The 26,269-nt window shown below is 48.6% G+C and overlaps 2 protein-coding genes across 8 annotated transcripts in view; one reads left to right on the top strand and one right to left on the bottom strand.

Moving 5' to 3' along the window:
* Window positions 1–8,694, top strand: part of SIM2 (SIM bHLH transcription factor 2) — a 55,688-nt gene extending 46,994 nt beyond the window's left edge. Inside the window, exons 8-11 of the mRNA XM_045501419.1 lie at window positions 2,150–2,297; window positions 3,708–3,876; window positions 4,462–4,870; window positions 7,065–8,694. Of these exons, the coding sequence (XP_045357375.1) occupies window positions 2,150–2,297; window positions 3,708–3,876; window positions 4,462–4,870; window positions 7,065–7,513 (1,175 nt within the window). The 3' untranslated portion in view covers window positions 7,514–8,694. The remainder of the gene's footprint in view (window positions 1–2,149; window positions 2,298–3,707; window positions 3,877–4,461; window positions 4,871–7,064) is intronic.
* Window positions 8,695–10,698: 2,004 nt separating this feature from the next.
* Window positions 10,699–26,269, bottom strand: part of HLCS (holocarboxylase synthetase) — a 239,755-nt gene continuing 224,184 nt past the window's right edge. For all 7 annotated transcript variants that reach the window (XM_045501413.1, XM_045501414.1, XM_045501412.1 and 4 more), the window contains 5 exons: window positions 25,772–25,839; window positions 23,679–23,839; window positions 17,843–17,957; window positions 15,450–15,663; window positions 10,699–13,989 (listed from right to left, as the gene is read on the bottom strand). In XM_045501413.1, the coding sequence (XP_045357369.1) occupies window positions 13,818–13,989; window positions 15,450–15,663; window positions 17,843–17,957; window positions 23,679–23,839; window positions 25,772–25,839 (730 nt within the window). In that variant the 3' untranslated portion in view covers window positions 10,699–13,817. The remainder of the gene's footprint in view (window positions 13,990–15,449; window positions 15,664–17,842; window positions 17,958–23,678; window positions 23,840–25,771; window positions 25,840–26,269) is intronic.

Below are 26,269 nucleotides of genomic sequence, written 5' to 3'. Positions count from 1 at the left end.
AGTTGCTCATTTTGTTGGCATATAATTGTTTTTCTTAAAGTGTGCTACAATTATTTCCAAATTTTTATTTAAATTCTAGTTAGTTAACATACTATGATTGTTCATAGTAGTCTGTTATTATCTCTGTATTTCCGTGATATTGAATCCTGTCTTTTTTCTCATTTAACATTATATCATACACGTTCTTCATAATATTTCAAATTCTTATTAATCATTATTTCAATAGCGGCATAGTATTCCAAAGTTTATTTCATCTTCCCTAATTCATGGGCAATTAAGCGTCCCCTTCCTTTTCCCCTGAATTATAAGCAGGACTGCTTGTAATAGGATCAATGATTGGAAGTGAAGCCACTGTGTCAGTGGATGTGAACTGTCAAACTGCTTTCCAGGGCGGTACGAGTCCAGGCTTCTATCAGCACGTGACAATGCCTCTCCCCATAGATCAGCTGACATCATTGTTGTCATTTTATTTCCCTTGAGATACAATTCATATAATATAAAACTGACCATCTTAACAGTTTTCAGAGGTTCTTAGTATATTTATAATGTCATGCAACTATTACCTTTACTGAGTCCCAGAATATTTTCTTCATCCCCAGAAGAACCCTGATACCCATCAGCGGTCACTCCTGGCTCCCCTCATCCCCCAGCTCCTGTCAACCACTAATCTGCTTTTGGTTTTTATGGATGTGCCTATTCTGGACATTTCACATAAATGGAACCATGCAATATTTGTTTCTTTTTTACTGTCTGCTGATTTAATGGATGGTATCTAGCTCTGAGTTAAGCAAATACATTGAACATTTGATCATCATTTATATTTAATCTTTGGTGAATTGTTTGTTCCAGTCCTTTCCTCATATTACTTCTAGGTCTTAATGTTTTTATTGATGTGTATGAACTCTTTACATATTAAGGCTAACAACTCCTCGACTATCATTTTTGCAGTAATTGTTCTTCTGCACCAGAATATTTTGCTGCAGGTGTTAAAGTGGATGATAAAGAGGCACTCTTAATGTGGAAAGAAGTCACAGAAGGCCATGGAGAGCCTCGGGAGGGTTTGGGCAGACAGCGCGGGGGCTCTGCCTAGTGGCATAAGATGGGGGCTGAATTTCTGTGTCTGTGAGCCTCCAGGGGGTTCCTTCAGTGCCAGCTAGTGCAGTCACAGAATTTGGCCACCTCCCCAAACCCCTGCTCAGGTAGCTGTTAGTAGGGCCCTGGGGCCAGCCCTGATTTGAGAAACAGGAATGCCCTGTAGCCATGACCTGGGCATCAAGGGATGCCTTTTAGATTTGTGCTGGCCTTCCCCTCCTTGGAGAAGGATAACTGGGCCTTTCTCTTCTCTCCTGCCCACCCAGTGCTTCTGGTACCTTCCTTTCTCTCCAGCCTGTGCCCTCCAGGCCCTGAGGGAAATTAGTACAGAGGCTTTGGAAGTGAGTATGGCTCAGCAGTCTGGAGTTTGCACCCATGCGTAGAAGATGGGCCCAGAGGCCCAGTTTTCAGAAACGAAATAGCCAAGCAGAGGTGCTTCCTACATGAGCAACAGTAGGAAATTAATAGGCCTGATGAAAAGTGGGGCTGATGGGAAGAAAATATAGATGGCAACAGAGTAGCAAACAGTCTCAAGGTGAATACACACATGTTCTGGAGAGTAGCAAATACTAACAACAATTTGAAGCTTGGTTGAATGTACTTGTTATTTTGTTTAAACAACTACTTCACTCCCTGCTCCTGCTGCGGCCACCTATTGAGGGTGTGGGGATTAAGGGTTTGAGGGATTATCACATCATCGTGGCATTTTGCAAACTGAAAAGCCAAACCAATTTTATCACTGTGCCAGATGCAAATGTTTTATGGGGACTAATTGTTTCTCCCAGTGAAATCAATGACTATTAAATTTGAGTTCTCAACAGGGGAGGGGAGAGAACGCGCCTTGGACCTCTTGAAATTATAGGCAAAAAAATCTTGCGTGTGTGCACACAAGCATGCACCTTCCTGTAGAGAAAGCCCATCTCTTTGTCAAGTTCCCAAAGGTGTCCTTGACCCCAGAAAGGTCCAGAGCTGGGGCTGAGGTCATCGGTGGGGGCAGAGCCCCCCAAGCAGAGCCTGCTAATTGTCCCTCGGGATTCATGTCACCTTGTGCTTGCAGTGCTGGTGAAGGGCCAGGTCACCACCAAGTACTATCGGCTGCTGTCCAAGCTGGGCGGCTGGGTGTGGGTGCAGAGTTACGCCACCGTCGTGCACAACAGCCGCTCGTCCCGGCCGCACTGCATCGTGAGTGTCAATTATGTCCTCACGTAAGTCCGACGTATTTGTTTCCTTGCTCTCTCCTCTCCCTTGCCCTTCATCAGCCCGCTCTCACAAGCCGCAAGCCCTGTGTCTCTCTCTCTCTCTCTCTCTCTCTCTGAAACTGTTCATTTGTCTCCTGTTTTGTTTTTATTTGAACAATCTGGTGGTTCGGGAAGGTCCAAACTATTTCTGAACTCGGCACCGAGGGCCAGGTGCTGGGCTGCGGTGGGAATACCACGAAGGGAGCCCTGCCCCAGGCACAGCTGAAGATCAGATCCGAGAGACCAGCTGAGGGGCGCGGGGGTGGGGGGAAGGTGGGAGATGCCCCCCATCTTGCACAGGAGGGACAGGAGACGCGTCCAGACCAGGAATATGAACTTACGCTCCTTGTGCCCACAAGCATCAGGGCCGTCTTGCGTGCTCCCACCACCCGGGACGGGGATCTCTCACATTTCCCCCGTATTTCTATATAGCCTGATGCAAATGATGATGAATGTTTGGTCTCTTTAAAATCTCAGAAGGCCAAGTTCAGTTGCAAATTCTTTTAGGACCATTAGACACACAACAGGACATAAGTCTCCCTGGGACCATATATTACTGTGGACCCACGGTGGCTACTGTATGTTAAGTCACCTGCACCCAGCTCTGTCCCTGAACTTGACACCTTTGCTGTACCCCAGCCCCACCTTGAACAAGGTCCTCCTGTGTGTTCAAGGATTTGAACTCACTCCTGGATTTAGGCTCTCACTCCTTTCATAGAATGACTGCCGGGTCCCTGGTTTCTTGGGTTTTGTTTTATTATTATTTTTTTAGGAGTGTGATTTTGGCAAAACTGCAGGGAAGAGAGCATTTTAGCCCCCTAATGACTCTTCCTGAGCAGACAAGCGTGGGCTGGTACTTTAGGCGACTTCCCCTCCCACGAACACAACTGTGCCAAGCTGGCTCTTTACGGCCGAAATGGGCGCCTGATGTGGAGATAGGCAAGGCTGGCAGCCAGGCTCCTGGACCCTTGAAAGTCCCCCACTCGCGCCTCCCTGGGTGCTAAATGGAGAAACAGCCGAGCCACAGACACTCAAGGCGATGAGTACTGCTCCTGCCCTTGCTTTGGCCCCGACACACTTCCTGGTGGCCCATGGTAGGACCTTTGGGACCTACAGGACTGGAGACAGCTACCTCCAAATCTTCTGGCTGGATAATGCTGACCTCTCTCAGCACTGCCCAGGGCTGCAGGGGGCCTTTGATGGTGAAGGTGGGCGGCCCTTTGCTCAAGTCCCGGGCCCTGCAACCTCAGTGGACCGATTCGCTGGAGCTTGGGGAACGAACTTGCGGGGGGGGGGGGGGCTGGGGGAGGGGCAGGGAAGCCGCTCTGCCCCCCTGGCGGCCCCCTGGACATGACTTGTCCTGCTCTTGCTTCTCAGGGATATCGAATACAAGGAACTGCAGCTGTCCCTGGACCAGGTGTCCACATCCAAGTCCCAGGACTCCTGGAGGACCGCCTTGTCTACCTCACAAGAAACTAGGAAATTAGCGAAACCCAAAAATACAAAGATGAAGACGAAGCTGAGAACAAACCCGTACCCGCCACAGGTAACACACACACCCCCTGCCGGGGGCTCAGGACACCCAGCCTGTTAAGGAACAATGAGCCTCAGTGCATAGCGGGTCTCGGGTCTCGGGCCTGGAAGTTTCCCCTGCAGAGTGCAGCAGAGGCCCTGGGGGGATGTCCTGCTCACACAGTAGAGACACGGCCTGAGGCCCACGGAGCTAACATCTGGGAAGGCTCAGCAGGGCTGGAAAAAGAAGGCTAAATTGGGAAGGCACATCAGCTTGCTGGAATCCGCCTTCGTGCGCAGCGTGTTTCCCTAGCACTTTTTAAAACGAAAACCTTTTTTTGTTTTAATACTTTGTAACCTCTCAGAAAGTGGCTACATGTATCTGGTATGTTTTCCACTTGGGCTGAGACCGCCTCCCACCCCGGGCGGGGGGCGGGGGGCAGGGGGAGGCGTCTCTGTGGCACTGCTTGTTGCACACCTGTCCCCAGTGGGACCTCACCGCGGTGGCCGGGGGTGGGCCCAGCCCAGGGATGCGGTCAGGCTGACTCCAGGGCGGGATCCGGCGAGGCCGGAGGGGACTTCCTCACCGGCCCTGTCGTCCGTCTCCTTTGCCGTGCAGCAATACAGCTCGTTCCAAATGGACAAACTGGAATGCGGCCAGCTGGGAAACTGGAGAGCCAGCCCCCCAGCCAACGCCCCGGCGCCCCCAGAACAGCAGCTCCATTCAGAAAGCAGCGACCTTTTGTACGCCCCGTCCTACAGCCTGCCTTTCTCCTACCATTACGGACACTTCCCTCTGGACTCTCACGTCTTCAGCAGCAAAAAGCCAATGTTGCCGGCCAAGTTCGGGCAGCCCCGAGGATCCCCGTGCGAGGTGGCACGCTTTTTCCTGAGCACACTGCCAGCCGGTGGCGAATGCCAGTGGCATTATGCCAACCCCCTAGTGCCTAGCGGCCAGTCTCCAGCTAAAAACCTTTCTGAGCCGCCGGTGAACACTGCTCGGCACAGCCTCGTGCCAAACTACGAAGGTGGGTCATGTTTGCACGAGGGGAGGGGGCAGGACTGCGAACGGTGGCGGTGGGTGGCAAGCGGAAAAAGGATCCTCACGCTTTGGGCAAACTTCTCCTTTTTCTGCTTGTAAGTAGGGATTCCACGCTCTCCTGCTGGCAACGGGAGTCGCTTCGTGACAGGCTGGAAAGCTGGGCGACCGCGCCCGTGTGCCACACGTGGCACTGGTGACGGCATAAAGGGTGGAGGAAACCGGCGTTCAGCCACCCCCCCCCCAAAAGCTCCGGCCTCATTCGCTTCCCCAAGAGGGAGACAGAGTGGTTTTCAGGACCAGCTCCCATGTGCGGAGAATGCTCCAACCGCATTTATTTTAAAAGATTCCTTTCCAGCCCGCCCCCAAATGAATCTGGGATCCTGTTGGCTTTCTTCCCATGCCAGTTTTCAAAGTGGGAAAAACAGTGGTGGAAATTCATGAGCTCAGAGACAGAAATGTCACTCACCAACCCGGGGCAAATGATGTAAACACTCCGAGGACTCAGTTTCTTCATCTATAAAATGGGATCGGAGGCCAGGTGATATGCCTACCCCAGGCCTGGGCACACGCTAGGTGCCTGCCCGCACTGCTGGTTCAACAACAGGAATGGCCCCTCCAGCAGCCTTCCTGGTGGCAGACAAGCAAACGTCCTCTGTGGATGTGCCACCGGCTTCCCCAGGCCCAGACAGTCTCCTGTTTGCTCACTGAGCCAACCCCAGGCAGAGGGTAGGTGGGGATTGAGGGGTGGCTGCGAGAGGTACCTTCCCATTGCACGCAGACCTAACTACTGCTCAGGGTGTAGACCAAGATGGTACAAATTCCTGCGGTGGCCACTAAATGTGGGGTAAATGTTATATGTCCCCAGCAACGAATCACCTGCTTAAAGAGGAGCGCTCTCTCAGGGCCCCCTCCTTTCCCCTCTTTCTCTCTTTGGAGGCAGGTAGGGCTCTGTTCCTCCTCAGCGGCTTTGGGAATCTCTTGTTCAGACCCAGTCTTTACAAGGCTGAGACCCGTCTTGTCCCTAATGTGAGACGAGGGATAGACCGTGGGAGAAAGCCAACTGTCTTGGAGATTACTAGGACACGTTTTTCAAAAGTGGGGAGCTTAGAAAAGAACACACCAGCCACTAGGGCAGCATGGTCCCACCTTCGGCCTGGGCCGGTCCTCGGAGCCTCCAGTGTCTCAGATTTGGAGAGACAGCCATCAGTGTATCGGGTCCCTCAAATAACCAAGGAAGGGATTTCCCCTGACAGCCAAAGAAAGAAAGAGAAAGCTAGGCATCTTGATAGCAGCTGAAGATATTATCCACTTGAGATTGACCTGAAAGAATTATTTTTCTTGGTCTGTGGAAGTTGGCCAATGATATAACTAACACAGTATTACATTTTTTTAAAAGTTGCTATTTTGAAAGTGAAAGAGGTTAATAACCACCTCGTTTATCACACACTTGGTAAAAAAAGGACCAAAGGTGCTAATTTGGGGCAATTTGCGATCCACTTCCTAGCCTTTTTTGATATTAAAGGAAGACAAAGATTGTCTTAAGGTAAAAAAAAAAAAAAAAAAAAAAAAAAAAGGGAGCTAATTGATTGCAGGCATCTAGTTAGTGAGGGTGGTTATTACTTTAGTCATGACCCCTCTAAAGGGAGCAGGGTGATTACCACCCCACTCTCCCCACCGAGGGCTAAGGGGGAAAAAAAAAAAAAGAAAGAAAGCCTGTAAACCAACGCTGTCCAAGATGGTAGCCAGCAGCCACGTGTGGCTCTTGGGCACTGAAATGCGGCTACTAGGAGAATGAGAGGTGCTGCTGGGTAGGCCTGCACTTGGAAGGCAGGAACAAAGAATCAGATACCGCAATCATTTAAAACTATTGATCCCACATTGAAATAACCTTTCGGACATGTGGCATTAAATTGAGCGCACTGTTCACATGAATTCCACCTGTTCCTCTTGGCTCTTTCATGCGACCACCCGAACGCCGCCGCAGAGAGCAGCCTGCGGCCGGACAGCGCGGGCGGGCCTGGGCGCGGAGGGGCAGGGGCCGGGCGGCTGCGGGGGCGGAGCGCGCTGCGGGTGGCCCAGAGGGTGGTGGCGGCGCCCCGGGCCCGCCGGGCTGGTGCCGCTTTGGGCGTGTCCCCTTCCTCCCCCCGCGCGGGCGTCTAACGTGTCGCCTGTCCCCGCAGCGCCCGCCGCCGCCGCCGCGCGCAGGTTCAGCGAGGACACCGCGCCGCCACCGCCGCCGCCGCCGCCGAGCTTCCCGAGCTGCGGCCACTACCGCGAGGAGCCCGCGCTGGGCCCGGCCAAGGCCGCCCGCCAGGCCGCCAGGGACGGGGCGCGGCTGGCGCTGGCCCGCGCGGCGCCTGAGTGTTGCGCGCCGCCCGCCCCGGAGCCCCCGGGCGCGCCTGCGCAGCTGCCCTTCGTGCTGCTCAACTACCACCGCGTGCTGGCCCGGCGAGGGCCGCTGGGGGGCGCTGCGCCCGGCGCGCCCGCCCTCGCCTGCGGCCCCGGCGGCCCCGAGGCGGCGGCCGGCGCGCTGCGGCCCCGGCTCCCGGGCCCCGCCGCCGCCTCGCCGCCCGGCGCGCCGCTGCCGCACTACCTGGGCGCCTCGGTCATCATCACCAACGGCAGGTGACCTCGCGCAGGGCTGCCCGCAGGGAGAAGCCATAGGCCGGGCCCCGGGCTCCTGTTGTCCAGAGTGCAGCCGAGTTACGAGGGGCGGGCTGTATATGCACGATTTAAATTAATTTATACAGAGACGACTATTTTAATAGAACTCCGCGGCCGGCTTCTAGATTTTTACGCAGATCCCGCAAACGCCGGTGCAGAGGACTGCGGCGCGCCCGCGGCAGGGGAGAAAGGCCCGCCAGACCTTTGTTCTCCAAGAGCCCGGTCCCGAAGGGGGCAGAGCTGAGCGTCCCCCGCGTCCCCCGCGCGACCTCCACCTGCCCCGTCTCCGGGGGCGGACTTGGTTTCCTCGCCTCGCCACCAGGCCCGCGCGCCTCGCCTCGTCCCCGATGCGCAGCAATCCCACTGGGGACTGAAGGAGCTTCCGCTCCGGGGGAGCCTCCGCCGTAAAGACGAAAGCCCAACCCGATCCAGTCAGATACGCCAGGCGGTGGCCCACCCGGAGGAGGAGGAGGCTCCAGAATTCAGAGCGCTCTTAGATTCTTAAGGCAGGATGTGATGATTTAAGCCCCAGGAATCGACAACTCTCATGTCTTTAAAAGTCATTCATGAGCCTCATGAAAAGTTGTTTTAATTTAAGCCTTTTTTTTTCGGTTCAGAAATCAGCAAGCCAAGACCAAGGGAGTGAATGAGCATGGGTGTGCTTTTACTTCCTCCTAACCTCTGTGAACTCTTGATACCGAGAATAGCACCTTCAGAGTATATTGAATAGGCATTAAATGCAAAAAATTATATATAGCCAGATATTTTCTGAGAATGACATGTGGATGATTTAGGTGCCCAAGGCGACTGGCTACCCCTGTCAGGTTTGATTACAAGGCGAAATTCCTCCGGTCCACCCAGACCTGTATTTCCCTAGGCTCGTGTTTGCTACAAGTAGTGCTAATAAAGTTAGTTAAATTGCATGTGCAATATGGAAAATTGTCAATGGACTGCGCCTTGTGGAAGAAAAGTCGCTAAAGGGATCTAATAAAAATGGTGCATACATTTTCTTTAGCATTTCCTGCCTTTTCTGCATAGCAAGAAAACTCCATGAACATGTCCTGTATGTAGGAGGTAAACAGAAATCCTTTTATAAAGCACCAGCAGTGTTTTTAAAAATAAACTTACATTCATTTTTGTCTTTTATGTTTTTGCTTCAAGACTTCACCATTTAAAAATCCTACCATGGCTCTGAAGTGGTTCGATGCATTGAACCACCGTCTTCTAATTTGCTTCACCCGATAAACACTCCATTTCGCTGTGTCAGAAACGGTTTTCTTCTAGGAAACTCTGCGCCTGAGCGGAAAGATGTTTCACAAAAGTCTTTAAGGCATCGTTCTAGAATCAAAGGGCACCTGTAACCAACTGTTCTCAAAATGTGAAATGATCGTCTGCCGACCTGGTGTCACACTGAGGGTCTGCCTCCTTTCTGAGCAGGGTGTCAGTTGCCTCGTGGTGGGGGAGGGGGGGGTGAAATTTGCAAATTTTGGAACACGTGTGGTGTGGCAAAGGGAAGGAGTCAAAAGAAGCGAACGCATACACCCCTGTCCTGCGCTTAGCTATACCTCATCAGCAGGTCTTTGTGCATACAGAAAATAAGCCACGGGGTAATTATTTTTTTATGCTCACAACCGTCCTAATTAAACCATGATTCCTGGAAGGAGCGGTTTTGAGGAGCGGGAGCGATCAGCCGACGTTTCTCAATAAAGTACCGCAAAATGCATTTGTGTCTAACTTGTTGCGAACCATCGGGGGGCCGTGTTTATGAGTAAATACAGATCATGAAGGCTTTCGAGCAGCTTAAGATCAAAGGTTGCGGTGAAAAAGATAAGACCGTTATAGATTCACAAATGATAACGTAAACAGGCTTAACAATGAGTGTGTGTGTGCTTGAAAAATAAAATGGGTACTAGGGAAAACGTCGTTGTCTACACAAACATCACGGTTTTCATAACCTAGAACGTGAAGGAAGATTCCTACGCAAGCCGGCTTTCAGGCGGCCAGCAGCTCAGTTTAAAGTGAACGGGAGTTACTATGGCAACCTAATATTGTTAGCCCATCTTTAAGAGTCTGCACATTTAAGCTGGGGGTATCGTTTCTTGACTTCGATGAGGCTCCGGCAGGGGAAGAGGAAGCATTTTAATAAATACGACTCTCTTTCACAAAAAAAGAAAACAAAAATTGTAGTGGGTTCCTAACACGTTGACGAAAAATGCCAGATCAAACGGATTTGAGAAAGAAACCCAGTTTAAGACTGGCTGGGCCCTCCAAGGGGCCTCCCAGGGAAAGGAATTCCTTTATGTTCATGGAAGCCCTTTCTAGAAAAGCCATTCCATTCATACCTTTGTAGAGAAGGGAACGGGGCTGCTTCAGGAGATCTGCAAGAGCGGTATTTTCCACTCCCTGGCCCCCCACCCCTTTGTCCTTTTTAAACAGTCCTAGGGCCAACCAAGCCTTTCCCCTTGGACCCTGAGGGCGGGAGAGGTTTACACGGTCAATGAATCCCGGACAAAGTCTACCCGAAGTTGTAATTTATTGTAACTGTAAGACAGTTAAGGTAGACTGTGGGGGCTGCTGCGGTAAAATGACATAAAAAGAAGGTTTTCAAACAAATGCCAGAAAATTACAGTCGTTTAAAATCGTAGTGCATCGCAACTCTTGGGCTATCGAAGATGCATTTATTCAAGCTGTTCCTAAACTTAAGTATGACATATAAAGTTGAAATCTTGGGGAAAAGCCTCAAAAGTCAAGCAGTTCTTACAAAAGAACAATTCTCCAAGAACAAAATTTGTTCTTCTATTAAATTTGTTGTCACATTAAATTTGTTTTTCAGTTTAAAAATTTATATTAAATTTCTTTCTCACCTGAGCTAAAAGGTTTTTGTTTTGTTTTGTTTTTGTTTTACTTTGGGTTTCATTCTTTGGAGTAATAATATTTCTCTTTTGTATGACACATTTGTCAAAAATAAATCAAAAACAACAAAAAGCACCCAGCTGCTTAATAACTTAGAAATACATACATACTCCTTACCATGTAAAACTATTTATTTTGTAAAAATGTTTAAATATGAATAAAAATGCTGGTAACCAAGAATAGTTGCCTGTTTTTAAAAATGAAACTTGTGGTAAAAATAACAATGAGCCCAAACTGTACAGAAAACCTTAAAGTTTATTTTGGTAAGACTCGATTTTTATAGGCATTGGTTTAAAGTAATTACTTTTCAGAGATGATTCTTTGAAAAGGTAAAAATGGGAAGGTGTATGCTTTTTAAACATTTTTGATGTGCATAGTAATTATGCAGGAATAAGGATTCTCCATTTTCTGCCCGTTAGGAGCAAACAGAGCTTCCAGAATGCAAGCTGAAAATGTCTCCCTGCTACATCCTGAAACTCCTGGGTGAGGCTGGCTTTTCTCCCGCTTCCCAGGTCGAGGGCAGGGGGAACCACAGAGGCCAGCCCCGTGGGTGTACGTGGGGGACTCGGGGACTGGAGGCTGCATACTACCCTCACCTGGGCCTGTGCACCCACCCATCACACACCCCTCATCGGCCCACTCATTCCCACATCGGGCAAAGTCTGCGGTAGCGACCCCCACGGAGTGTTTGAGACCAGACACGAATCCTTGGACTTTTTGCCCACACCCCCTGAATGCTGCCAGGAGGCCCAGCATCAAGGGGTGCTGCTTCGGCGGGAGCCACGAGTCCTAGGGAAAACTTCCTTGTGCACATTCGGGGTGCTTTTCCACGGCTTCCTCGGAAATCTGCCACCAGCCAGGAAGAGAGGGGGTCTGGTCTTTTACAAAACCAGGTAACATGCTCAATGCGCAGCGTGTACACGCGGGGGCCAATCAATGTGCAGCCTCCACACGCGGGGGCCAATCAAATGCCCGGAAAGCCCACGCCAATCCTGAGTTCAGTTACCATGTTTTCAAGATTATGAAGAAAATGCAAAGTTTCCGTTAAGACTTTAAAGCTCCTTGAGATCAGAGACCGTCAGGTGCACAAAACGACCTCAAATCCATGAGTGTCGCGTAGCAAGTAAATAATTTCCCTAACGCTAATAGCTACAAGTAAAATGCTTTTATTCAGCTCTTCTAAGTGAAGCAGAATTTCAAAAGTCTTTGGTTCATTTGAGGCAAAATCGGGTTTACGGAAAACGTAGCATCTGCTTCAAGTCTACTTCGTGTCCCTCAAGGCGACTGGGTGACGACACGAGAAAGAACAGTCTTAAAAGCACAGAGGCAAAGCGGTCTATGCCCGGAACATCTCCATCTGCGCTGACATGGCCGCACTTCATTAGTTTTAATTTACAGAAAGGAAATGAAATGATAACATTTTTCTCCCCCAAAGCAGAACTATCTAGAATAGGACTTCAGCTAAAAACAAAACGTAGCATGTTTTTCATTAAAGAACCCCCCAAAGAAATTCAAACAGTAACAATGGCAGCTCTGAGACAGGACTTGCCTTATATTACCAAGTTTGAGAAATGAAACTCGCAGCATCAGCGGGGAGATCTTTCCTCTCGATGATATTTTGCAGATGCCCTCTCAAGGGTGAGTTCATCTGGTGATTTTGGGATGGTGTGGACTTTTATTTAAACTTGTCAAATTCCAAAAGAAGACTCAGACACTTAGGAAAGCAGCATTTTTTTTTTTGACAAAAATAATTCTAATTGAAGCCTTATTTGCAAAAATTACTTCTGAAGTTCTTTTAAAAGTTACAGTTCCAAAAACACATATTGGGTTGTTGTACTTAACTAAACAGTCTATTTTTTCCCCCTTCCTATGGTGCTGGCTGTGCCTGGCTAAAGGTGGACACATTTTATACTGAAAACAAGCAAGTTTTTGGAATTAGCCTAAGTAAAGCTGGATAAAGATAGTGCTAGTGTATAATAAAGGGATTCTGTTCAATGCTGAGAGCTCCATCAAGTTTTCTTTCCACTAATTTCAGTTGGGACTGGCAGGGAGAGAGAAAAGTGGACAAAAACTGGCCTTTTAAGGCTGAAAAGTAATGCGTGTGATTCCCAAGTTCAACAGAGATAGGAGTTACATGGAAAGAGCATGGAGTACATCTGGAAATCACAAATGTATATCAAAAGGTTTCCTTTCTTTTGTTCTTCCATGGAGACTTTTAGGGCATCAGATCTTGAACATCTTCTTTTAAAGCTTCTCACACACGCGCGCGCGCGCGCGCGCACACACACACACACACCCTCCCTCCCTCTTAGATGATGGGCGCTCAGTATCAGTTGTATTTCCTTTCTTAGCAATTTAGGAAAAGAGGGGTAAAAATTACGGCTTACAAATAAAACACCATGTACTTCTGTTCTCTGTGCACCAAACCGTCTTTCAGGAATGCGCCACATTTCAAAGTGAACCTACAACTGGCTTAAAAGCCCCAAAGCCTCCCTTGTGTGTGGTATGAATGCGTCTTCGTCTCCAGCTGTTAGGGCCCAGTCATCCACCCCACATTCACACGAGGCCTAATCAACACTTTAAGGCTCTTGAACTTGATCCCATCACTTCAGGATATGCAGTAAATTCAAATTTATGAAAAGAGGGCTCATACATTAATGTCCAAGCAAGTAACTGATTTCCTCTCCAAGGTCACTGCAGCCTGCCAGTGACACCCATCTCTGCAGCCACTTAGGCACTGTGACTGGACCACAAACCAGTGGGTCCAGAGTAACCCTCAGAAATCCACCTCTCCTTCCTTATGGACAAAAAATAAATAAATAAAACAACGAACTGCCAGTGTTCCTCTAGCAAAACACCTCCCTGGATGCTCATAAACAGTGTTACCAACCCTCTACCTCATTGCTGGTCTGGGCCTGGAAGCTTTTTTTGATTTATTTTTTAATAGTCTGGGAGTGAAGGTCTCTGCTACTGGGGAAACATCTGAATTATTCCATTGCTGTTTCCAAATAAAAACTTTTGTGTTTTTTGTGTTTTTCTTCTGGGCCAATAAATACACATCCAAGCCCAAGAGGGGAGAAAGATTTCACACCTGTGGTAGTGCTTTATCTGAACTAAATCTTCTGCTACCCCCCAGAACATCTTCTGACACCAAGTCAAATGGCAACAGACAGAACAAAATTAAGGAATTAAGGAGGTTAATTGGAGAGAGAAAAAAAATCCGCCTACAACTCTAAATCCGTTTTCCAGCTCCTCGGGCTAGGAAAGGCAGCAGAAATTGAACCGGAATGTTCGATGCAGTGGCTCCGCCCGCCCTCCCACTGCCCAGCGGCCAGCACAGTGACCCCAGGCTCGGGCTACTGCTGTTTGGGGATGATGAGGTTTCTTAGCATGTCAAAGGAGTTGCCATCTGGATGCACCGTCACGATCTCACCGTCCTCCTGCTGAACCTGAAGGAACCCAGAGTCATCTAGGCCGACTATCCACACCTCCGGGCCCTCGAGGCCTCCCAGGCGGACCCGCTGGCCACTGTACATGAAGAAGAGCACACCGTCACTGGGAAATGTCACGCAGTATCTACAGACAGGTGGTTAAGTACTTACCCATTGGGTAAAGGGTTCGGGAGGGCGGCGGGCGGGGTAGGATGCTCGGACTCTCACTGGTCCCTCATGAACTGTTTTCATAAACTACTAGCATAATCAGGTTGATGGCAATTCCAACAGAGAGTTCGGACTTTCTCCTCATTCTGCTCCTCCGGAGGATGATGTGTACCTACTTCCTCACCCCCTAGCACTTCTAAGAACCACTGTGCAGCTCTAGGTTTTCTTGGCTGAGATTGGGGCCAAAGAAACTGAGCTGGGAAGCTAATTTTATAAAACAAAGCTGGGTGGCATCGCCTGCGAGTTAAACTCGCTCTAATGCTACTTTTAATCTTTTCAAAATGTACCTGCGGTGAGTTACGTCCTTGTAAATAGTTTTTAAAATAGAGGATCCCTCCCCTCCCCCCGCCACTCATCTTTATTTGGAAGAAGTCTAAACCTGCAGAAAAGTTGAAAAAATAGTACAATGAACCTCAGATTCCCTCTTCGCTTATATTCACACCAACTGATAACATTTTCCATATTTGCTTTCTCTCTTCGTGCACACACATGCTTTTTTGCTGACGTTTAAAAATAAGTTGCAGGCATCATGACACTTTACACTTAAATACTTCAGCATGTACCTCCTAAGAACAATCTCCCACAAAACCAAAATACCATGATCACCCTCAAGAAGTCTAATCTTGGTATAATAACATCTAATATATAGTTCGTGTTTAAATTTCCCCATTGTCTCATTAATATTTTTTGTGGCTATTTCCTCCCATCCAGGATCTAATTATGAATCACATCGTGCATTTATTGTCATGCCTCTTTAGTTCTCTTTAATGTCAAACAAATCTCCCAGCTTCTTTCTATTTTTTTGTGTTAGAGGACATTAACATTTTTGAAGCATAGAGGCCTGCTGATAGGTACCAGTGCCTCTCAAGCTTTGGGTGCATGTGGATCCCCTGGAGCATCTGTCGAAACATGAATTGTGCTCGAGTGTTCGGCCAGCCTCAGAGTTTCTGATGTAGGAGGCCCAGGGTGGAACTTGAGAATAACCTGCATTTCTAACAAGTTCCCAGGTGAGGATGCTATTGCCCCTGGGGGATCTTGCTTTGAAAACTGTTGATATCTAGAATGTTCTACGATTTAAATAAACATGCGGGGAAACTCTCCGGTGATGCTGTGTCCTTCTTGCTGCATCCCATCAGCAGCAGACCTGGGATGCCAGTTCATCCTGGCATTGCTGATGGTAACTTGCTCAAAATAGTGTCCGCCAGTTTTCTCTCCATCAGAAAGGGAAAAAATAGTTATCTAGACCTGTGCTCAGTTTCTTGTTTTAAGATAGTGAACTACTAACTGAATGAAGATATTTTAAAAGAGTGAAGACGGGCCAGCACTGACCTGTGTACCCAATACTTATAATAAAGGGGAAGAATGCCACTGGGCCCTTTGTCCTGAAACGTGTCGATCAGTTTCTCCAGCACGGTCACAGTTCTGGCGATGAGATCATCGGTCCTGAAGGGCTTCAGCTCTGCCCTGTGTTGCTTATTGTATTCTGTGACGAGATCATTGATGCATATGGTGGGGTTACTGTTACTCACGTTAAATCCACAGCCTGCAACAAAAGCAAACGGTTGAAAAACGCGAGCAGCTCAACGTACTGGGAGGATCACACATTCCTCTCAACCACCTGGAAGAAGTTACAGCCTGGATCCCCTGCCCCCTGCTTCCTTGTCCTCATTTCAAATTTATTATCTCTGGCCACTTAAAGAATGACTTATCTCTTTGGGACCGGTTTCCTTTTTTCATCCTTCCTTTATTATCCTTGTTCAAGCTGGGATCACCCCAACCTTACTGCAGACCGGTTGGGGTGAGAAAGGCAGATTCGATTCGATTAAACAGAAGCTATGAACGGGACCGAGCTCCTTAGACTGGCCTCTGAAACGATCCTTCACGGGGTCGAGCCAAGAATCGTCGGTCTGCCCTGAGCCCAATATACAGTAAAATTTCTTGTTTCTTTTCCGACTTGAGTAACAGAACACATGTCTGAAAATAAAGAATTTTATTCAGGTCTTAAGGAGTAAACTCTGGATTCAGAGATTTCAAACCTTGGTCATGGCATAAACCTAGAACACATCTTTTAATACTTTACCCTTGGAAGTCTCTGGTGCTAGGGTTACGCTGTTGGCAAGGGGCCAACCCATGTTCAGTGGCTCTTCTACAGGCTCCTAAACCACAGCTTCGGGAGAGCGAGTTACCAGCAGTGGGGTTTGAACAGGCTTGCCTCTGCTGTTACTTAATATCACCATCCTCTCCGGGAGAGTTGGAAGTCTTCAGAGAAGTCAAACCTCAGTTTTCAACAGGGCCCTGAATCAACCTCAAAGAGGTCTTCAATAAGAAATGAAATACGGCAAGAATGAAGCAGTGAGACTATCTTGTTTTCAGTGCCTCTGAGAAAAAATTCCCCAAATACTCGCCTCAGATAGAATGGTGACATTTACAATAGCAGTATTCTTTGGTAAATGTTCGGAGCCATTTTCAGCGTGAAGGGAAAGACTGATTGGCCTCAGATTTTTTTTTTTTTTTTAATATACTGGCTATTAAAATACAAAGCAATATAAATTACATCTGGAAACAAAAAACACATACAGCAACAGGGACAGAATCAGCAGTTTTTCATTTGTTCATTCATTCAACAACACACACAGCACGGAGGGTGAGGCATTAGAGTATGTGTATACAGTCCTGAAAATCTCCGTTATATTCAGAAAATTCCAAGTCCTGGGGAAAATAGCAACACTGACTAGTGCCAACTTTGGCTACACCTTTCTAAGAACCAGAGAGTACCCTTGTTGGTGACTCTGAATCTTTCCTCAAAGATGCCCCCTCTCCCCCTCATCACTTCCCATGGCCTTAAGAATTTAACAAAAGCTACGAATTCTCCCCAGAGGAACATGTTCCCTTTCCTCCCCCGCCCCCAATGGCAGACTTCCTTAGCTCCCTGAGGCCATCCCTGGGCCCCATTGATACCTATGGGCCCTACTTCAGAACATCTACATCTAGCCTCATTAACACAGTTAAAAATGGGAAGCAGAGCTTGGACGATATGAAACAGTTTGGTAGCAGCACTGGAAACATAAGCTTTGCATCTTTTGGCTGGCATTTCTGACACGTCGTCACGTGTTTTCTGTCCAGTACTAATTTTTGAATGTTGAGTTCTTCTGGACATTAGGGAGAAGCGGATGCTCGGAGGAGCAGGAGCCTAAGAATTTCTGAAACTGTTTCTGAACCCACCTCCTCGCCTGATGCGGGTGCGCTGCGGGGAAGCAGGATTCTTCACCTCACCTTGACCAGCCTGGAGCTTCTTCTGAAGGTCCAAAAGAACGCAACTTTTTCATGGCCTGGGAAGGTCCCATTAAGAATGCCAGAGCACCAGGAGACCCATCCTTGAAATTAACTTTCTTTTCTTATTACAAAATGGCATGTCAAATGTTTATTTTCACCATTTCTAATTCAACAAGAAGCGGGCACGTGGAGAGGTGTAATAAGAAACCTGTTTGATGTGATACCAATTTGGTGGTTTCCATGGCCATAGACAGGAACGCTAAACCCCTTGAAGGGCTTTCAACCAATCTGGCTTGTTTTGCATACATATTGTGTTCTGTAACTTAGGACTCAGAGAAAAAGTAATCCCATATGATAATCCACTCCCCCCAATGTAGCCATGTATAAACCATTTTTATTTTTGCTTTTATTAATCTAAAAATGTGGAAGAAAGGGCTTTAAAAGCTTACCAATAAGTATATAAAATGTTTCTCCCAAAAGCGTTGAGTTAACCAGAACTCCACCAAGCTTCATGAAGTCACTATAATAAATATCGTTGGGCCACTTCACTCGTAAGTTGATATCCTAAAGGAAAATCTGTGCGTTAATCAAGCAAGCACAGGACACAAAGGGAAAAGGAAGATAGGCAGGATGTTCTCGAATCTAATGGAACATGGGATCTCAACCTCTCTTCTGGTTCTGACAGCTAATCTTTGAGACAATCCAGTGTGAAAGGACCACCTTGGGGCTGGGAGAGATCTAAAGAACATATCTGGCATAAATTCTGGCATTTTCCCCGCACCCCAGCACTGTTCATTATCTCAGTACAGGCATATGTCTTCATCGTGCTTCACAGACACTGTGTGTTTTACACACTGAAGGCTGGCGGCAGCCCTGAGAGGAGCAAGCTGATCGATCAGTGCCACCATTTTCCAATAGCCCTTGCCCGCTTCGCGTCTCTCTGTCACAATTTGGGAATTCTCACAACATTTCGAACTTTTTCATTATTTGGTTATAATGGTGATCTGTGATCAGTGATCACAACTCACTGAAAGCTCAGATGATGGTTAGCATTTTTTAGCAATAAAATATATATTTTTAAGTTTTTCATTTATTTTGAGAGACAGAGAGAGGGAGAGAGAGAGAGAGAGAGAGAGAGAGCATGAGCAGGGGAGGGGCAGAGGGAGAATCCCAAGCAGACACTGGGCTGTCAGTGCAGGGCCTGATGCGGGGCTCAAACTCACAAACCGTGAGCTCGTGACCTGAGCCAAAACCAAGAGCTGGACTCTTAAGTGACTGAGACCCAGGCACTCTCTCAATAAAATATTTTTAAGTTAAGGCATGTCCATTGCTTTTTTAGACCACAGTATAGTGCAAATGTAACTTACATGCACCGGGAAACCAAAATCCACCAGCAGTGAGCACCTACTGTGTGCTGGGTTGGGGGCAGGGGGAGAATAATACTTCTGGGTTCTCTTCCCTTAAGGAGCTCATGCCCGAGAGAGAAAAGATGCCCTAAGTTAACCAATATCATAAAAGGTGGGTAGAAATGTTTCAAGGAGAATGCTACAGAGATGCAGGGTAGGAACACGGTTCACTGAATTATTACGGAAGGATCTCAAAACACTGCCAACAGTCAGCAGTTAACAGAAACGATTTGTTCTGTGGCTCACTGCGTCTCTACCCTGAAGCAACCCTGGGCGACCCTGCCTGAGCCCCGATCGCAGTGGAACGGTGCTGGTCACTGCCTTGAGCTGGGCCACCCAGACCCCCACCTCCTGCCGGGACTCTTAAGTGGGCACAGAGACCGGGTGAGACCCAGTGGGTGCTGGAGCAGCCAAGTTGTGCCACGTGTGGGGAGAAGAAGGAAATCGGGATATATGAGGCTGAAAGAAAGACACTCAGCAAATAAAACGGAAAGACTGCAGGGTAGCTGATGGCCTCTGATCCCACAGTGCTTTCGCTTCCTTCCCTGAGGGCCAGTACCACCCAGAGCCCCTTCTCAGCACTAGTCCCTATGTTATTTACACCAGACCCCCAGGGGGTACTAGTTTTGTCCCTGTTTTAAGAGGAAGAAACTGAAGCTGACAGAGACTGCCTGGGTGGCTTGCAGTTACACTCAGATGCAGCAGAGCTGGGATTCTTTTTCTCCCTGCCCCCCTCTCCCCTCCCTTTCCCTTCCCTCCCATTCCTTTTTTTCCTTCCTTCCTTCCTTCCTTCCTTCCTTCCTTCCTTCCTTCCTTCTCTCCCTCCCTCCCTCCTTCCTTCCTTTCTTCCTTTTAAATGTTAATTTACTTTTTTAAGAGACAGCATGAGCGCCAGCTGAGGTAGGGGCAGAGAGAGAGGGAGGGACACACAGAATCCCAAGCAGGCTCCAGGCTCTGAGCTGTCAGCACAGAGCCCAACGCGGGGCTTGAACTCACGAACCGTGAGATCATGACCTGAGCCGAAGTCAGATACTCCACTGACCAAGGCACTCAGGTGCCCCCAAACCCAGGGCTTTCTGACACCAAGCCCCCAGGAAGCTTAATACTGTGCTACAGAGCCTGCTGCTTCCAGGAAATCTCCTTCTCTCCCTTCAACAAGGCCTTCTTTGCATCTCAGCCAGCGGAATACATTTCTGTTCTGCCCCGCAGGGCACTCTAGGCAGAGAGGAGAAATGCAAAAGCACAAAGGAACAAAAGCATAAAGAAGACGTGGGGATGAGCACCGGGACCTGTAACTGACAGGGAGGGAGCTTCATAATCCTTTGTGTCTAGAACAGGGATCTCCATGGCGGCCGGAGCAAGGGTGCCATTCTGCTACCCTGCCCCAGGGGACACTGGGCAATGCTGAAGACATCTCTGGTTGTCACAGCTTGAGGGAATCCCACTGGCACCTAGAGGGAGCAGCCAGAGACGCTGTCCCACCTCCTGCAGAGGAAGGCCTCCCACCTGAGATGTGGGGCCCAAATGTCAACAGTGCCAACGGTGAGAAACGCTGGTGTGGAAAATCTGTAGCTTGGAGACTTTGGCCTTGGTCACTCTCGCAGGTCCCCTTCTTTGTCTTCTCTCGCCTTCCCAGGCCCCCATGTACCCAACACGGTCCCTGCCCAAACTCGGCTCCTGCGGTAGGTGGGCAGCGGCTTTCTTCCGCGCTGGCCCCGTTCCCGGGTTCCTGATTTACTTCACATGTTCAGGTCTAGTTGGTCAATGGCGGCTTACAGAATCGTGGCTTCTCCTGTGGGGAAACTATGGCATCTATTTCAACAAAGAGAAAGGCCGCGTGCTTATTTTTATACTATCTCAACCACGTATTCAAACAGCTGCCGCGGGCCTCCCGGGTACAAAGTGCTATGTTAGGCTCTTTGGGATCAAAATAAAACTACTCCTTCATCCACAGAGCTGGTTCCTTTACAGGAGATGGAACCAGAAGCACAAATAACACTGCTCCAGAGCGAGCCACGGGAGAAACCATAAAAGTGGCTCAGACCTTCCAAACACCAAGAGGTTAGAGGAGGGAGTTTGTAGCTAGAAGTTTCCGGGAATGGCATCGGAGCAGGGCCTCCCAGGGCAAACAGAACTTCCAGGTATGGGGAGGGGACAGGAGGGGAGGGGAGGGGAGGGGAGGGGAGGAGAGGGGAGGGGAGGGGAGGGGAGGGGAGGGGTGGGGAGGGGAGGGGAGGGGAGGGGAGGGTGGAGGGCTACAGACACCCAGCATGGCGGGGACCTCGCAAACAGAAGAAACAGTGGGAGGGATGGTAGGCAGTGGATTGCAAGCTCTGGAAGGAGTAATGAGCATTTCCGTGACACTCCCTCTGGTCCAGGGAGACAGGCACCATCTGTGTGCCGATGGTGACATCTGACCAAAGATGTAAGAAAGGCCAACTGTACGGAGCGCCTGGGTGGCTCAGTCAGTTAAGTGTCCGCCTTCAGCTCAGGTCATGATCTCACAGTTCGTGGGTTCGAGCCCCACATTGGGCTCTGTGCTGACAGCTCAGAGCCTGGAGCCTGCTTCCGATTCTGTGTCTCCCTCTCTCTGCCCCTCCCCTGCTCACGCTGTCTCCCCCCGCCAAAAAATAAACATTAAAATTTTTATATATAAAAAAGGCAAACTCTACATAACTGGGGCCTATTTCAACCATCCTGGGTTTGTACTGTGTAAGCTAAATGGACTCTGTTAAAAATAAATACTGAGAGGCACCTGAGTTGATCTCAGTCAGTTAAGCATCTGAATTTGGCTCAGGTCATGATCTCAGTTTGTAGGTTCAAGCCCTGTGTCGGGCTCTGCACTGACAGCATGGAGCCTACTTGGGATTCTCTCCCTCCCCCTTCTCTCTGCCCCTTCCTCACTTGTACTCTCTCTCTCTCTCAAAATAAATAAACTGTAAAAAAAAACTTTTTTTTTAATAAATAAATCCTGAGAAAGTAAACCCTAAAAGTTCTTATCACAAGGGGAAAAAAATGTTTTCTAGGAACTATAGGAGGTGATGGGTGTTAAGTTCCTGTGGTAACCACTTCACAAGTAGGTCAGGTCATTGTACTGTGCGCCTCAAACTTACATGGTCAATTCTATCTCAGTAAAAACTGAAAATGAAATAAAGGAAGAATACGTCCAATCCCAAACCAAAGTCACATCACACAGGTGAGACTGGGCTGCGTGACTACAGAAACAGGACAGAAGAAGGAGCGTGAGGGACAACACCCATCAGGTGTGCTGTTGAGGGCGGGCTGCCCACCTCACATCCCGCTGCCCCCAGCCCTTCCTGTAAGGCAGGCACTCAAAGAATGCTCGCTAAGTTAACAGGTGAGGCTACAAGGTCAAAATCAAAGCCAAGAAAAAGCTAACCAGGCTAATTTAAAATTTAAATTTTCATTTATTTTCCTAAGACCAACAAACCTGTTGCTAGGGTTAAAAATACACCCCCCCCCCCCGACCTCCCAACAGAACTTTATCTTCTCAACTGCCTTCTACGAGGGGAGACGTCTGGCTCAGGGGGCTGCAGGCTGAACCTGTGAAGGTTGCGGGGAATCCTGCTGGCACCTAGTGGGAGCAGCCAGAGATGCTGTCCCACCTCCTGCAGAGGAAGGCCTCCCACCTGAGATGTGGGGCCCAAATGTCAACAGTGCCAACGGCGAGAAACGCTGGTGTGGAAAATCTGTAGCTTAAGCCCAAGCCCTTCAGATACAGACAGCAAGTGTGCTGAATACCTGGTAATAAATGTCATATTTCAGTGTGCATGCCTGGGACTTCAGTGTGCATGCCTGGGAAACACATACCCCAGCCCTACACACAGTGATCATGACGACATGACCACATTAGAGGGGGTTAAGGGGTGCTGGCGACGATGGCTTCCCTGTTGAACATGAGGACAGGCCCCACTGAAAGTCATGACCTTAGCCTCTGACTTCAGGAGTTAATACAATAATTGTTTTCAGCCTGACATAAGAGCTGTAGGTGGGAGGGAGCCTGGGGATGAACGCCCTTGAAAAAAAATTTTTTTAAGTTTATTTTAGAGAGACAGACAGACAGACACGAGCAGGGAAATGGCAGAGAGAGAAGGAGACACAGAATCCGAAGCAGGCTCCAGGCTCCGAGCTGTCAGCACAGAGCCTGACGCGGGGCTCGAATTCAAGAACCGTGAGATCATGACCTGAGCCGAAGTGGGATGTTTAATGGACTGAGCCACCCAGGTGCCCTGGGAACTCCCTTTTTACACTCATGTGAAATTCTTCCAGGAAAACTGAGGAAGAGGATATACAGTGACTGTGTGCACTGGTCTCTTGTCTCCTTAATAAGTGACACTAAAGTATCCAATGGTAATGACGAAGCAGGCACCCCTGCCATAGAGCTGGGAGCAACACCCCAAAATGAACCTGCACGTTAAACCTGGGCGGCCACAGACAAAGGATTGCTCTGCCCAACAGTGACTGTGCAAAATGAAGGTGGGAAATGAGAAGGTTGTTTAGGTCTATAAAATAAGGCTTTTCACCAGAAAACACAAGTGGCCCATCCTGTCCAATGGGCTTCAATTAAAGGAAAAAATAAATAAGAAGATGTTTGCCCTAAGATACTTGATAAATTGGACAACAGCACAGAAAGGAAACTCTGGGAAAGAAACACATCTGGCGAGCCTCACGCCGCTGTAAAAGCTGCTGGTGCTTTCCAAACTCTCAAAGCTCCAAGAACACTCTGTTGCCCAGCTTTGCAAAGAGCAGGCTGCAACTCTATATGCAGCTATCGTCCGGACACATCCTCCATATACTGACTTTATCAGCTGGGATGTACGCGCAGGGCGGGGATGTTAGACAGAGGAGCTGCACGTACCTGGTACTCAGGAATGGACCTTACCGCCTCCACAACGGCCAGGGACATCAGATGCTGGACAAATGGGATCCTCTGTCCCAGCTGGGACCTCAGCGGGATGGAGACGAGTAGGGTGGACACGGCGCATCCCATGGGGCTCAGCCAAGCATTCGATCCCCGCCCTGGAACACAGGCCCCATCAGGAAAGTGGCCACGTCGCCATGTGAACAGAGTCAGATGCACACAGCGCCAGAAAATGGGCCGAGCAGCCACGTGCGCAATCAACCCAGACTGATTACGATGCTTGGAGATTCTAGGGTTAACTCAAGAACAGAGAAGCTTTTTAAAATCTGATGCTGTGTTGCTGAACAAGTTTCTGATAAGTAGCAGAATGTTCAGCCTCAGTGAGCATATCATTTAGGCTTTGATGATTCAAAGTCTTACAGTGTCTGAACATGACTGTCAGCTTAATTTTCTCCATACGGTCATGCAGGCAAAAACAGAAACAGTGGGGAAAATGAGCCAGGTCTGTCCTGTCCAGGAGAAGTCCTGGGAGCCACATTTTAGAAGTGACCTATATTGTGGTGATAGTCTCACAACCTGTGAACATATTTTAAAAAGCCCAAAATTGTACACTTTAAATGAGGGAACTGTATGGCATGTGAATTACATCTCACTGTTATAAGGGGGGGAAAAGGAAGTTGAATTTAAAAAGTAAGCCCTAGCATTAACTCTCTGAACTATTTTTTCCTAAAACAGAAGCCAAGAAAATAAAGTGATCAAAATGAGAGGTATAATCAAAGTCCTTCTATGTCCTTTATTTAAACCACCATATTGAGCCCCCCGGCTTTGGATAAAATGAATTTTCTCTTTGATTTATGTTCAAAAGACATATTCAAAGGAAAGAAGTGGGAAACAGTGGATTTCTTATTTCATTGCTCCTTCTGAGAAAGGCGTAAGGAGCCTCTCTTGAGAGTTACAAGCACGTTTGGGTTGGCCTGGCGCTGTCTGGAGCAGGGGCGAGGGCCAAGTGCCTCCTGCATGACCACCGAGCATGGAATCTGCTTGTGGTTGGACCCCAAGTGGATTCTGGGAGGATGCGGGCTCTGGTTTCCGAGGGTCAGCAGGTGGCGGAAGCTCTGAGCAGCCCTTGGCTTCTCTGTGATCACTCTGTGAACGGGCATTGACCACTGATCAAGCGCCCGCTGCATGGAATTTCCAGGGCAGCCGGGGTAGGGGCTGGCAGACGGAACGCCTCCTCCATGTGACACTCAATAGGGACACGGAAGGCACCTCCCAGAGAACCTTCAGGCAAATAAATGTCTCTATAACACAGTCATGATTCACACACTGCAATGCCTAGAATGTGTCAGAAAGAGGAATTTACAAGATGTAGATGACTGAATGTTAAAACCATCCCCAGGGGCGCCTGGGTGGCTCAGTCGGTCAAGCGTCTGACTTCGGCTCAGGTCATGATCTGGCAGTCTGTGAGTTCCAGCCCTCTGTCGGGCTCTGTGCTGACAGCTCAGAGCCTGGAGCCTGCCTGGGAGTCTGTGTCTCCTTCTCTCTCTGCCCCACCCCTGCTCACACTCTCTCAAAAATAAACAAACATAGGGGCGCCTGGGTGGCGCAGTCGGTTAAGCGTCCGACTTCAGCCAGGTCACGATCTCGCGGTCCGTGAGTTCGAGCCCCGCGTCGGGCTCTGGGCTGACGGCTCAGAGCCTGGAGCCTGTTTCCGATTCTGTGTCTCCCTCTCTCTCTGCCCCTCCCCCGTTCATGCTCTGTCTCTCTCTGTCCCAAAAATAAATAAACGTTGAAAAAAAAAAAAAATTTTTTTTTTAAAAATAAACAAACATAAAAAAAAAAATTCCCAGTAGAACATCCAGTGATTAATAACCATCTCAGTTTGAGACAATGCTTTTTAATTGTACTAAAAGGCTCAATCTTCTGATCAATTTCCCGCCCTCTTCCTCCATTTTAGGAGGTGTGAACACAAGCACTTCTAATGTGCGTCTCCTCCGCGATCAGCACACACGATCCACTGGCAATCTGGACACAGGAGTCACAGATTTTAGAAAACAAAACAGCAGAAACGATAACAAAAGATGACTGACCTTTGCCCTGTGTTTGGCGGACTGCGATGGCTATTAACCCCATTTCCTGCGGGATCTCAAACATCAACCTGCAAACGGTGGGAAAGACTGGTCAGCCAGAACGGGGACATGATAGGGCAGCCCACAGCTCACACACAAGGAGGGACCCTGTCTGCACTCATTTGCGAGCATGTGGGGGAAAGAAAGGGCCATTTTCCAGGTTTCGAGGGACAATGACCCCCTTCCCAGCCTCTGCAGTGGGAACAAGGAAGAAGAGCCCAAGAAAACACCATTTAATCAAACAAGATTGGGGTGGGGAAAGGCTGTGTACCTGCCTGAGCTCTTAGTTTATTTAAGACATTGCTCGATTCTATTTCTTCGGAATATCCTACCAAGTTCTTTCTTCCCCACTCTGATGTGGTGTCCCTTCTTTGGGTGACAACTAGCAGTTCCTGACATTTGTTTCTACTTACGGTGCGTTTCTGTCCGAACACTAGAACATAATCATAACAGAAGTTT

Source organism: Leopardus geoffroyi, chromosome C2 (assembly GCF_018350155.1).
Source record: "Leopardus geoffroyi isolate Oge1 chromosome C2, O.geoffroyi_Oge1_pat1.0, whole genome shotgun sequence".
Classification (NCBI taxonomy): Eukaryota; Metazoa; Chordata; class Mammalia; order Carnivora; family Felidae; genus Leopardus; species Leopardus geoffroyi.
This window is presented reverse-complemented; position numbering and strand designations above follow the sequence as displayed.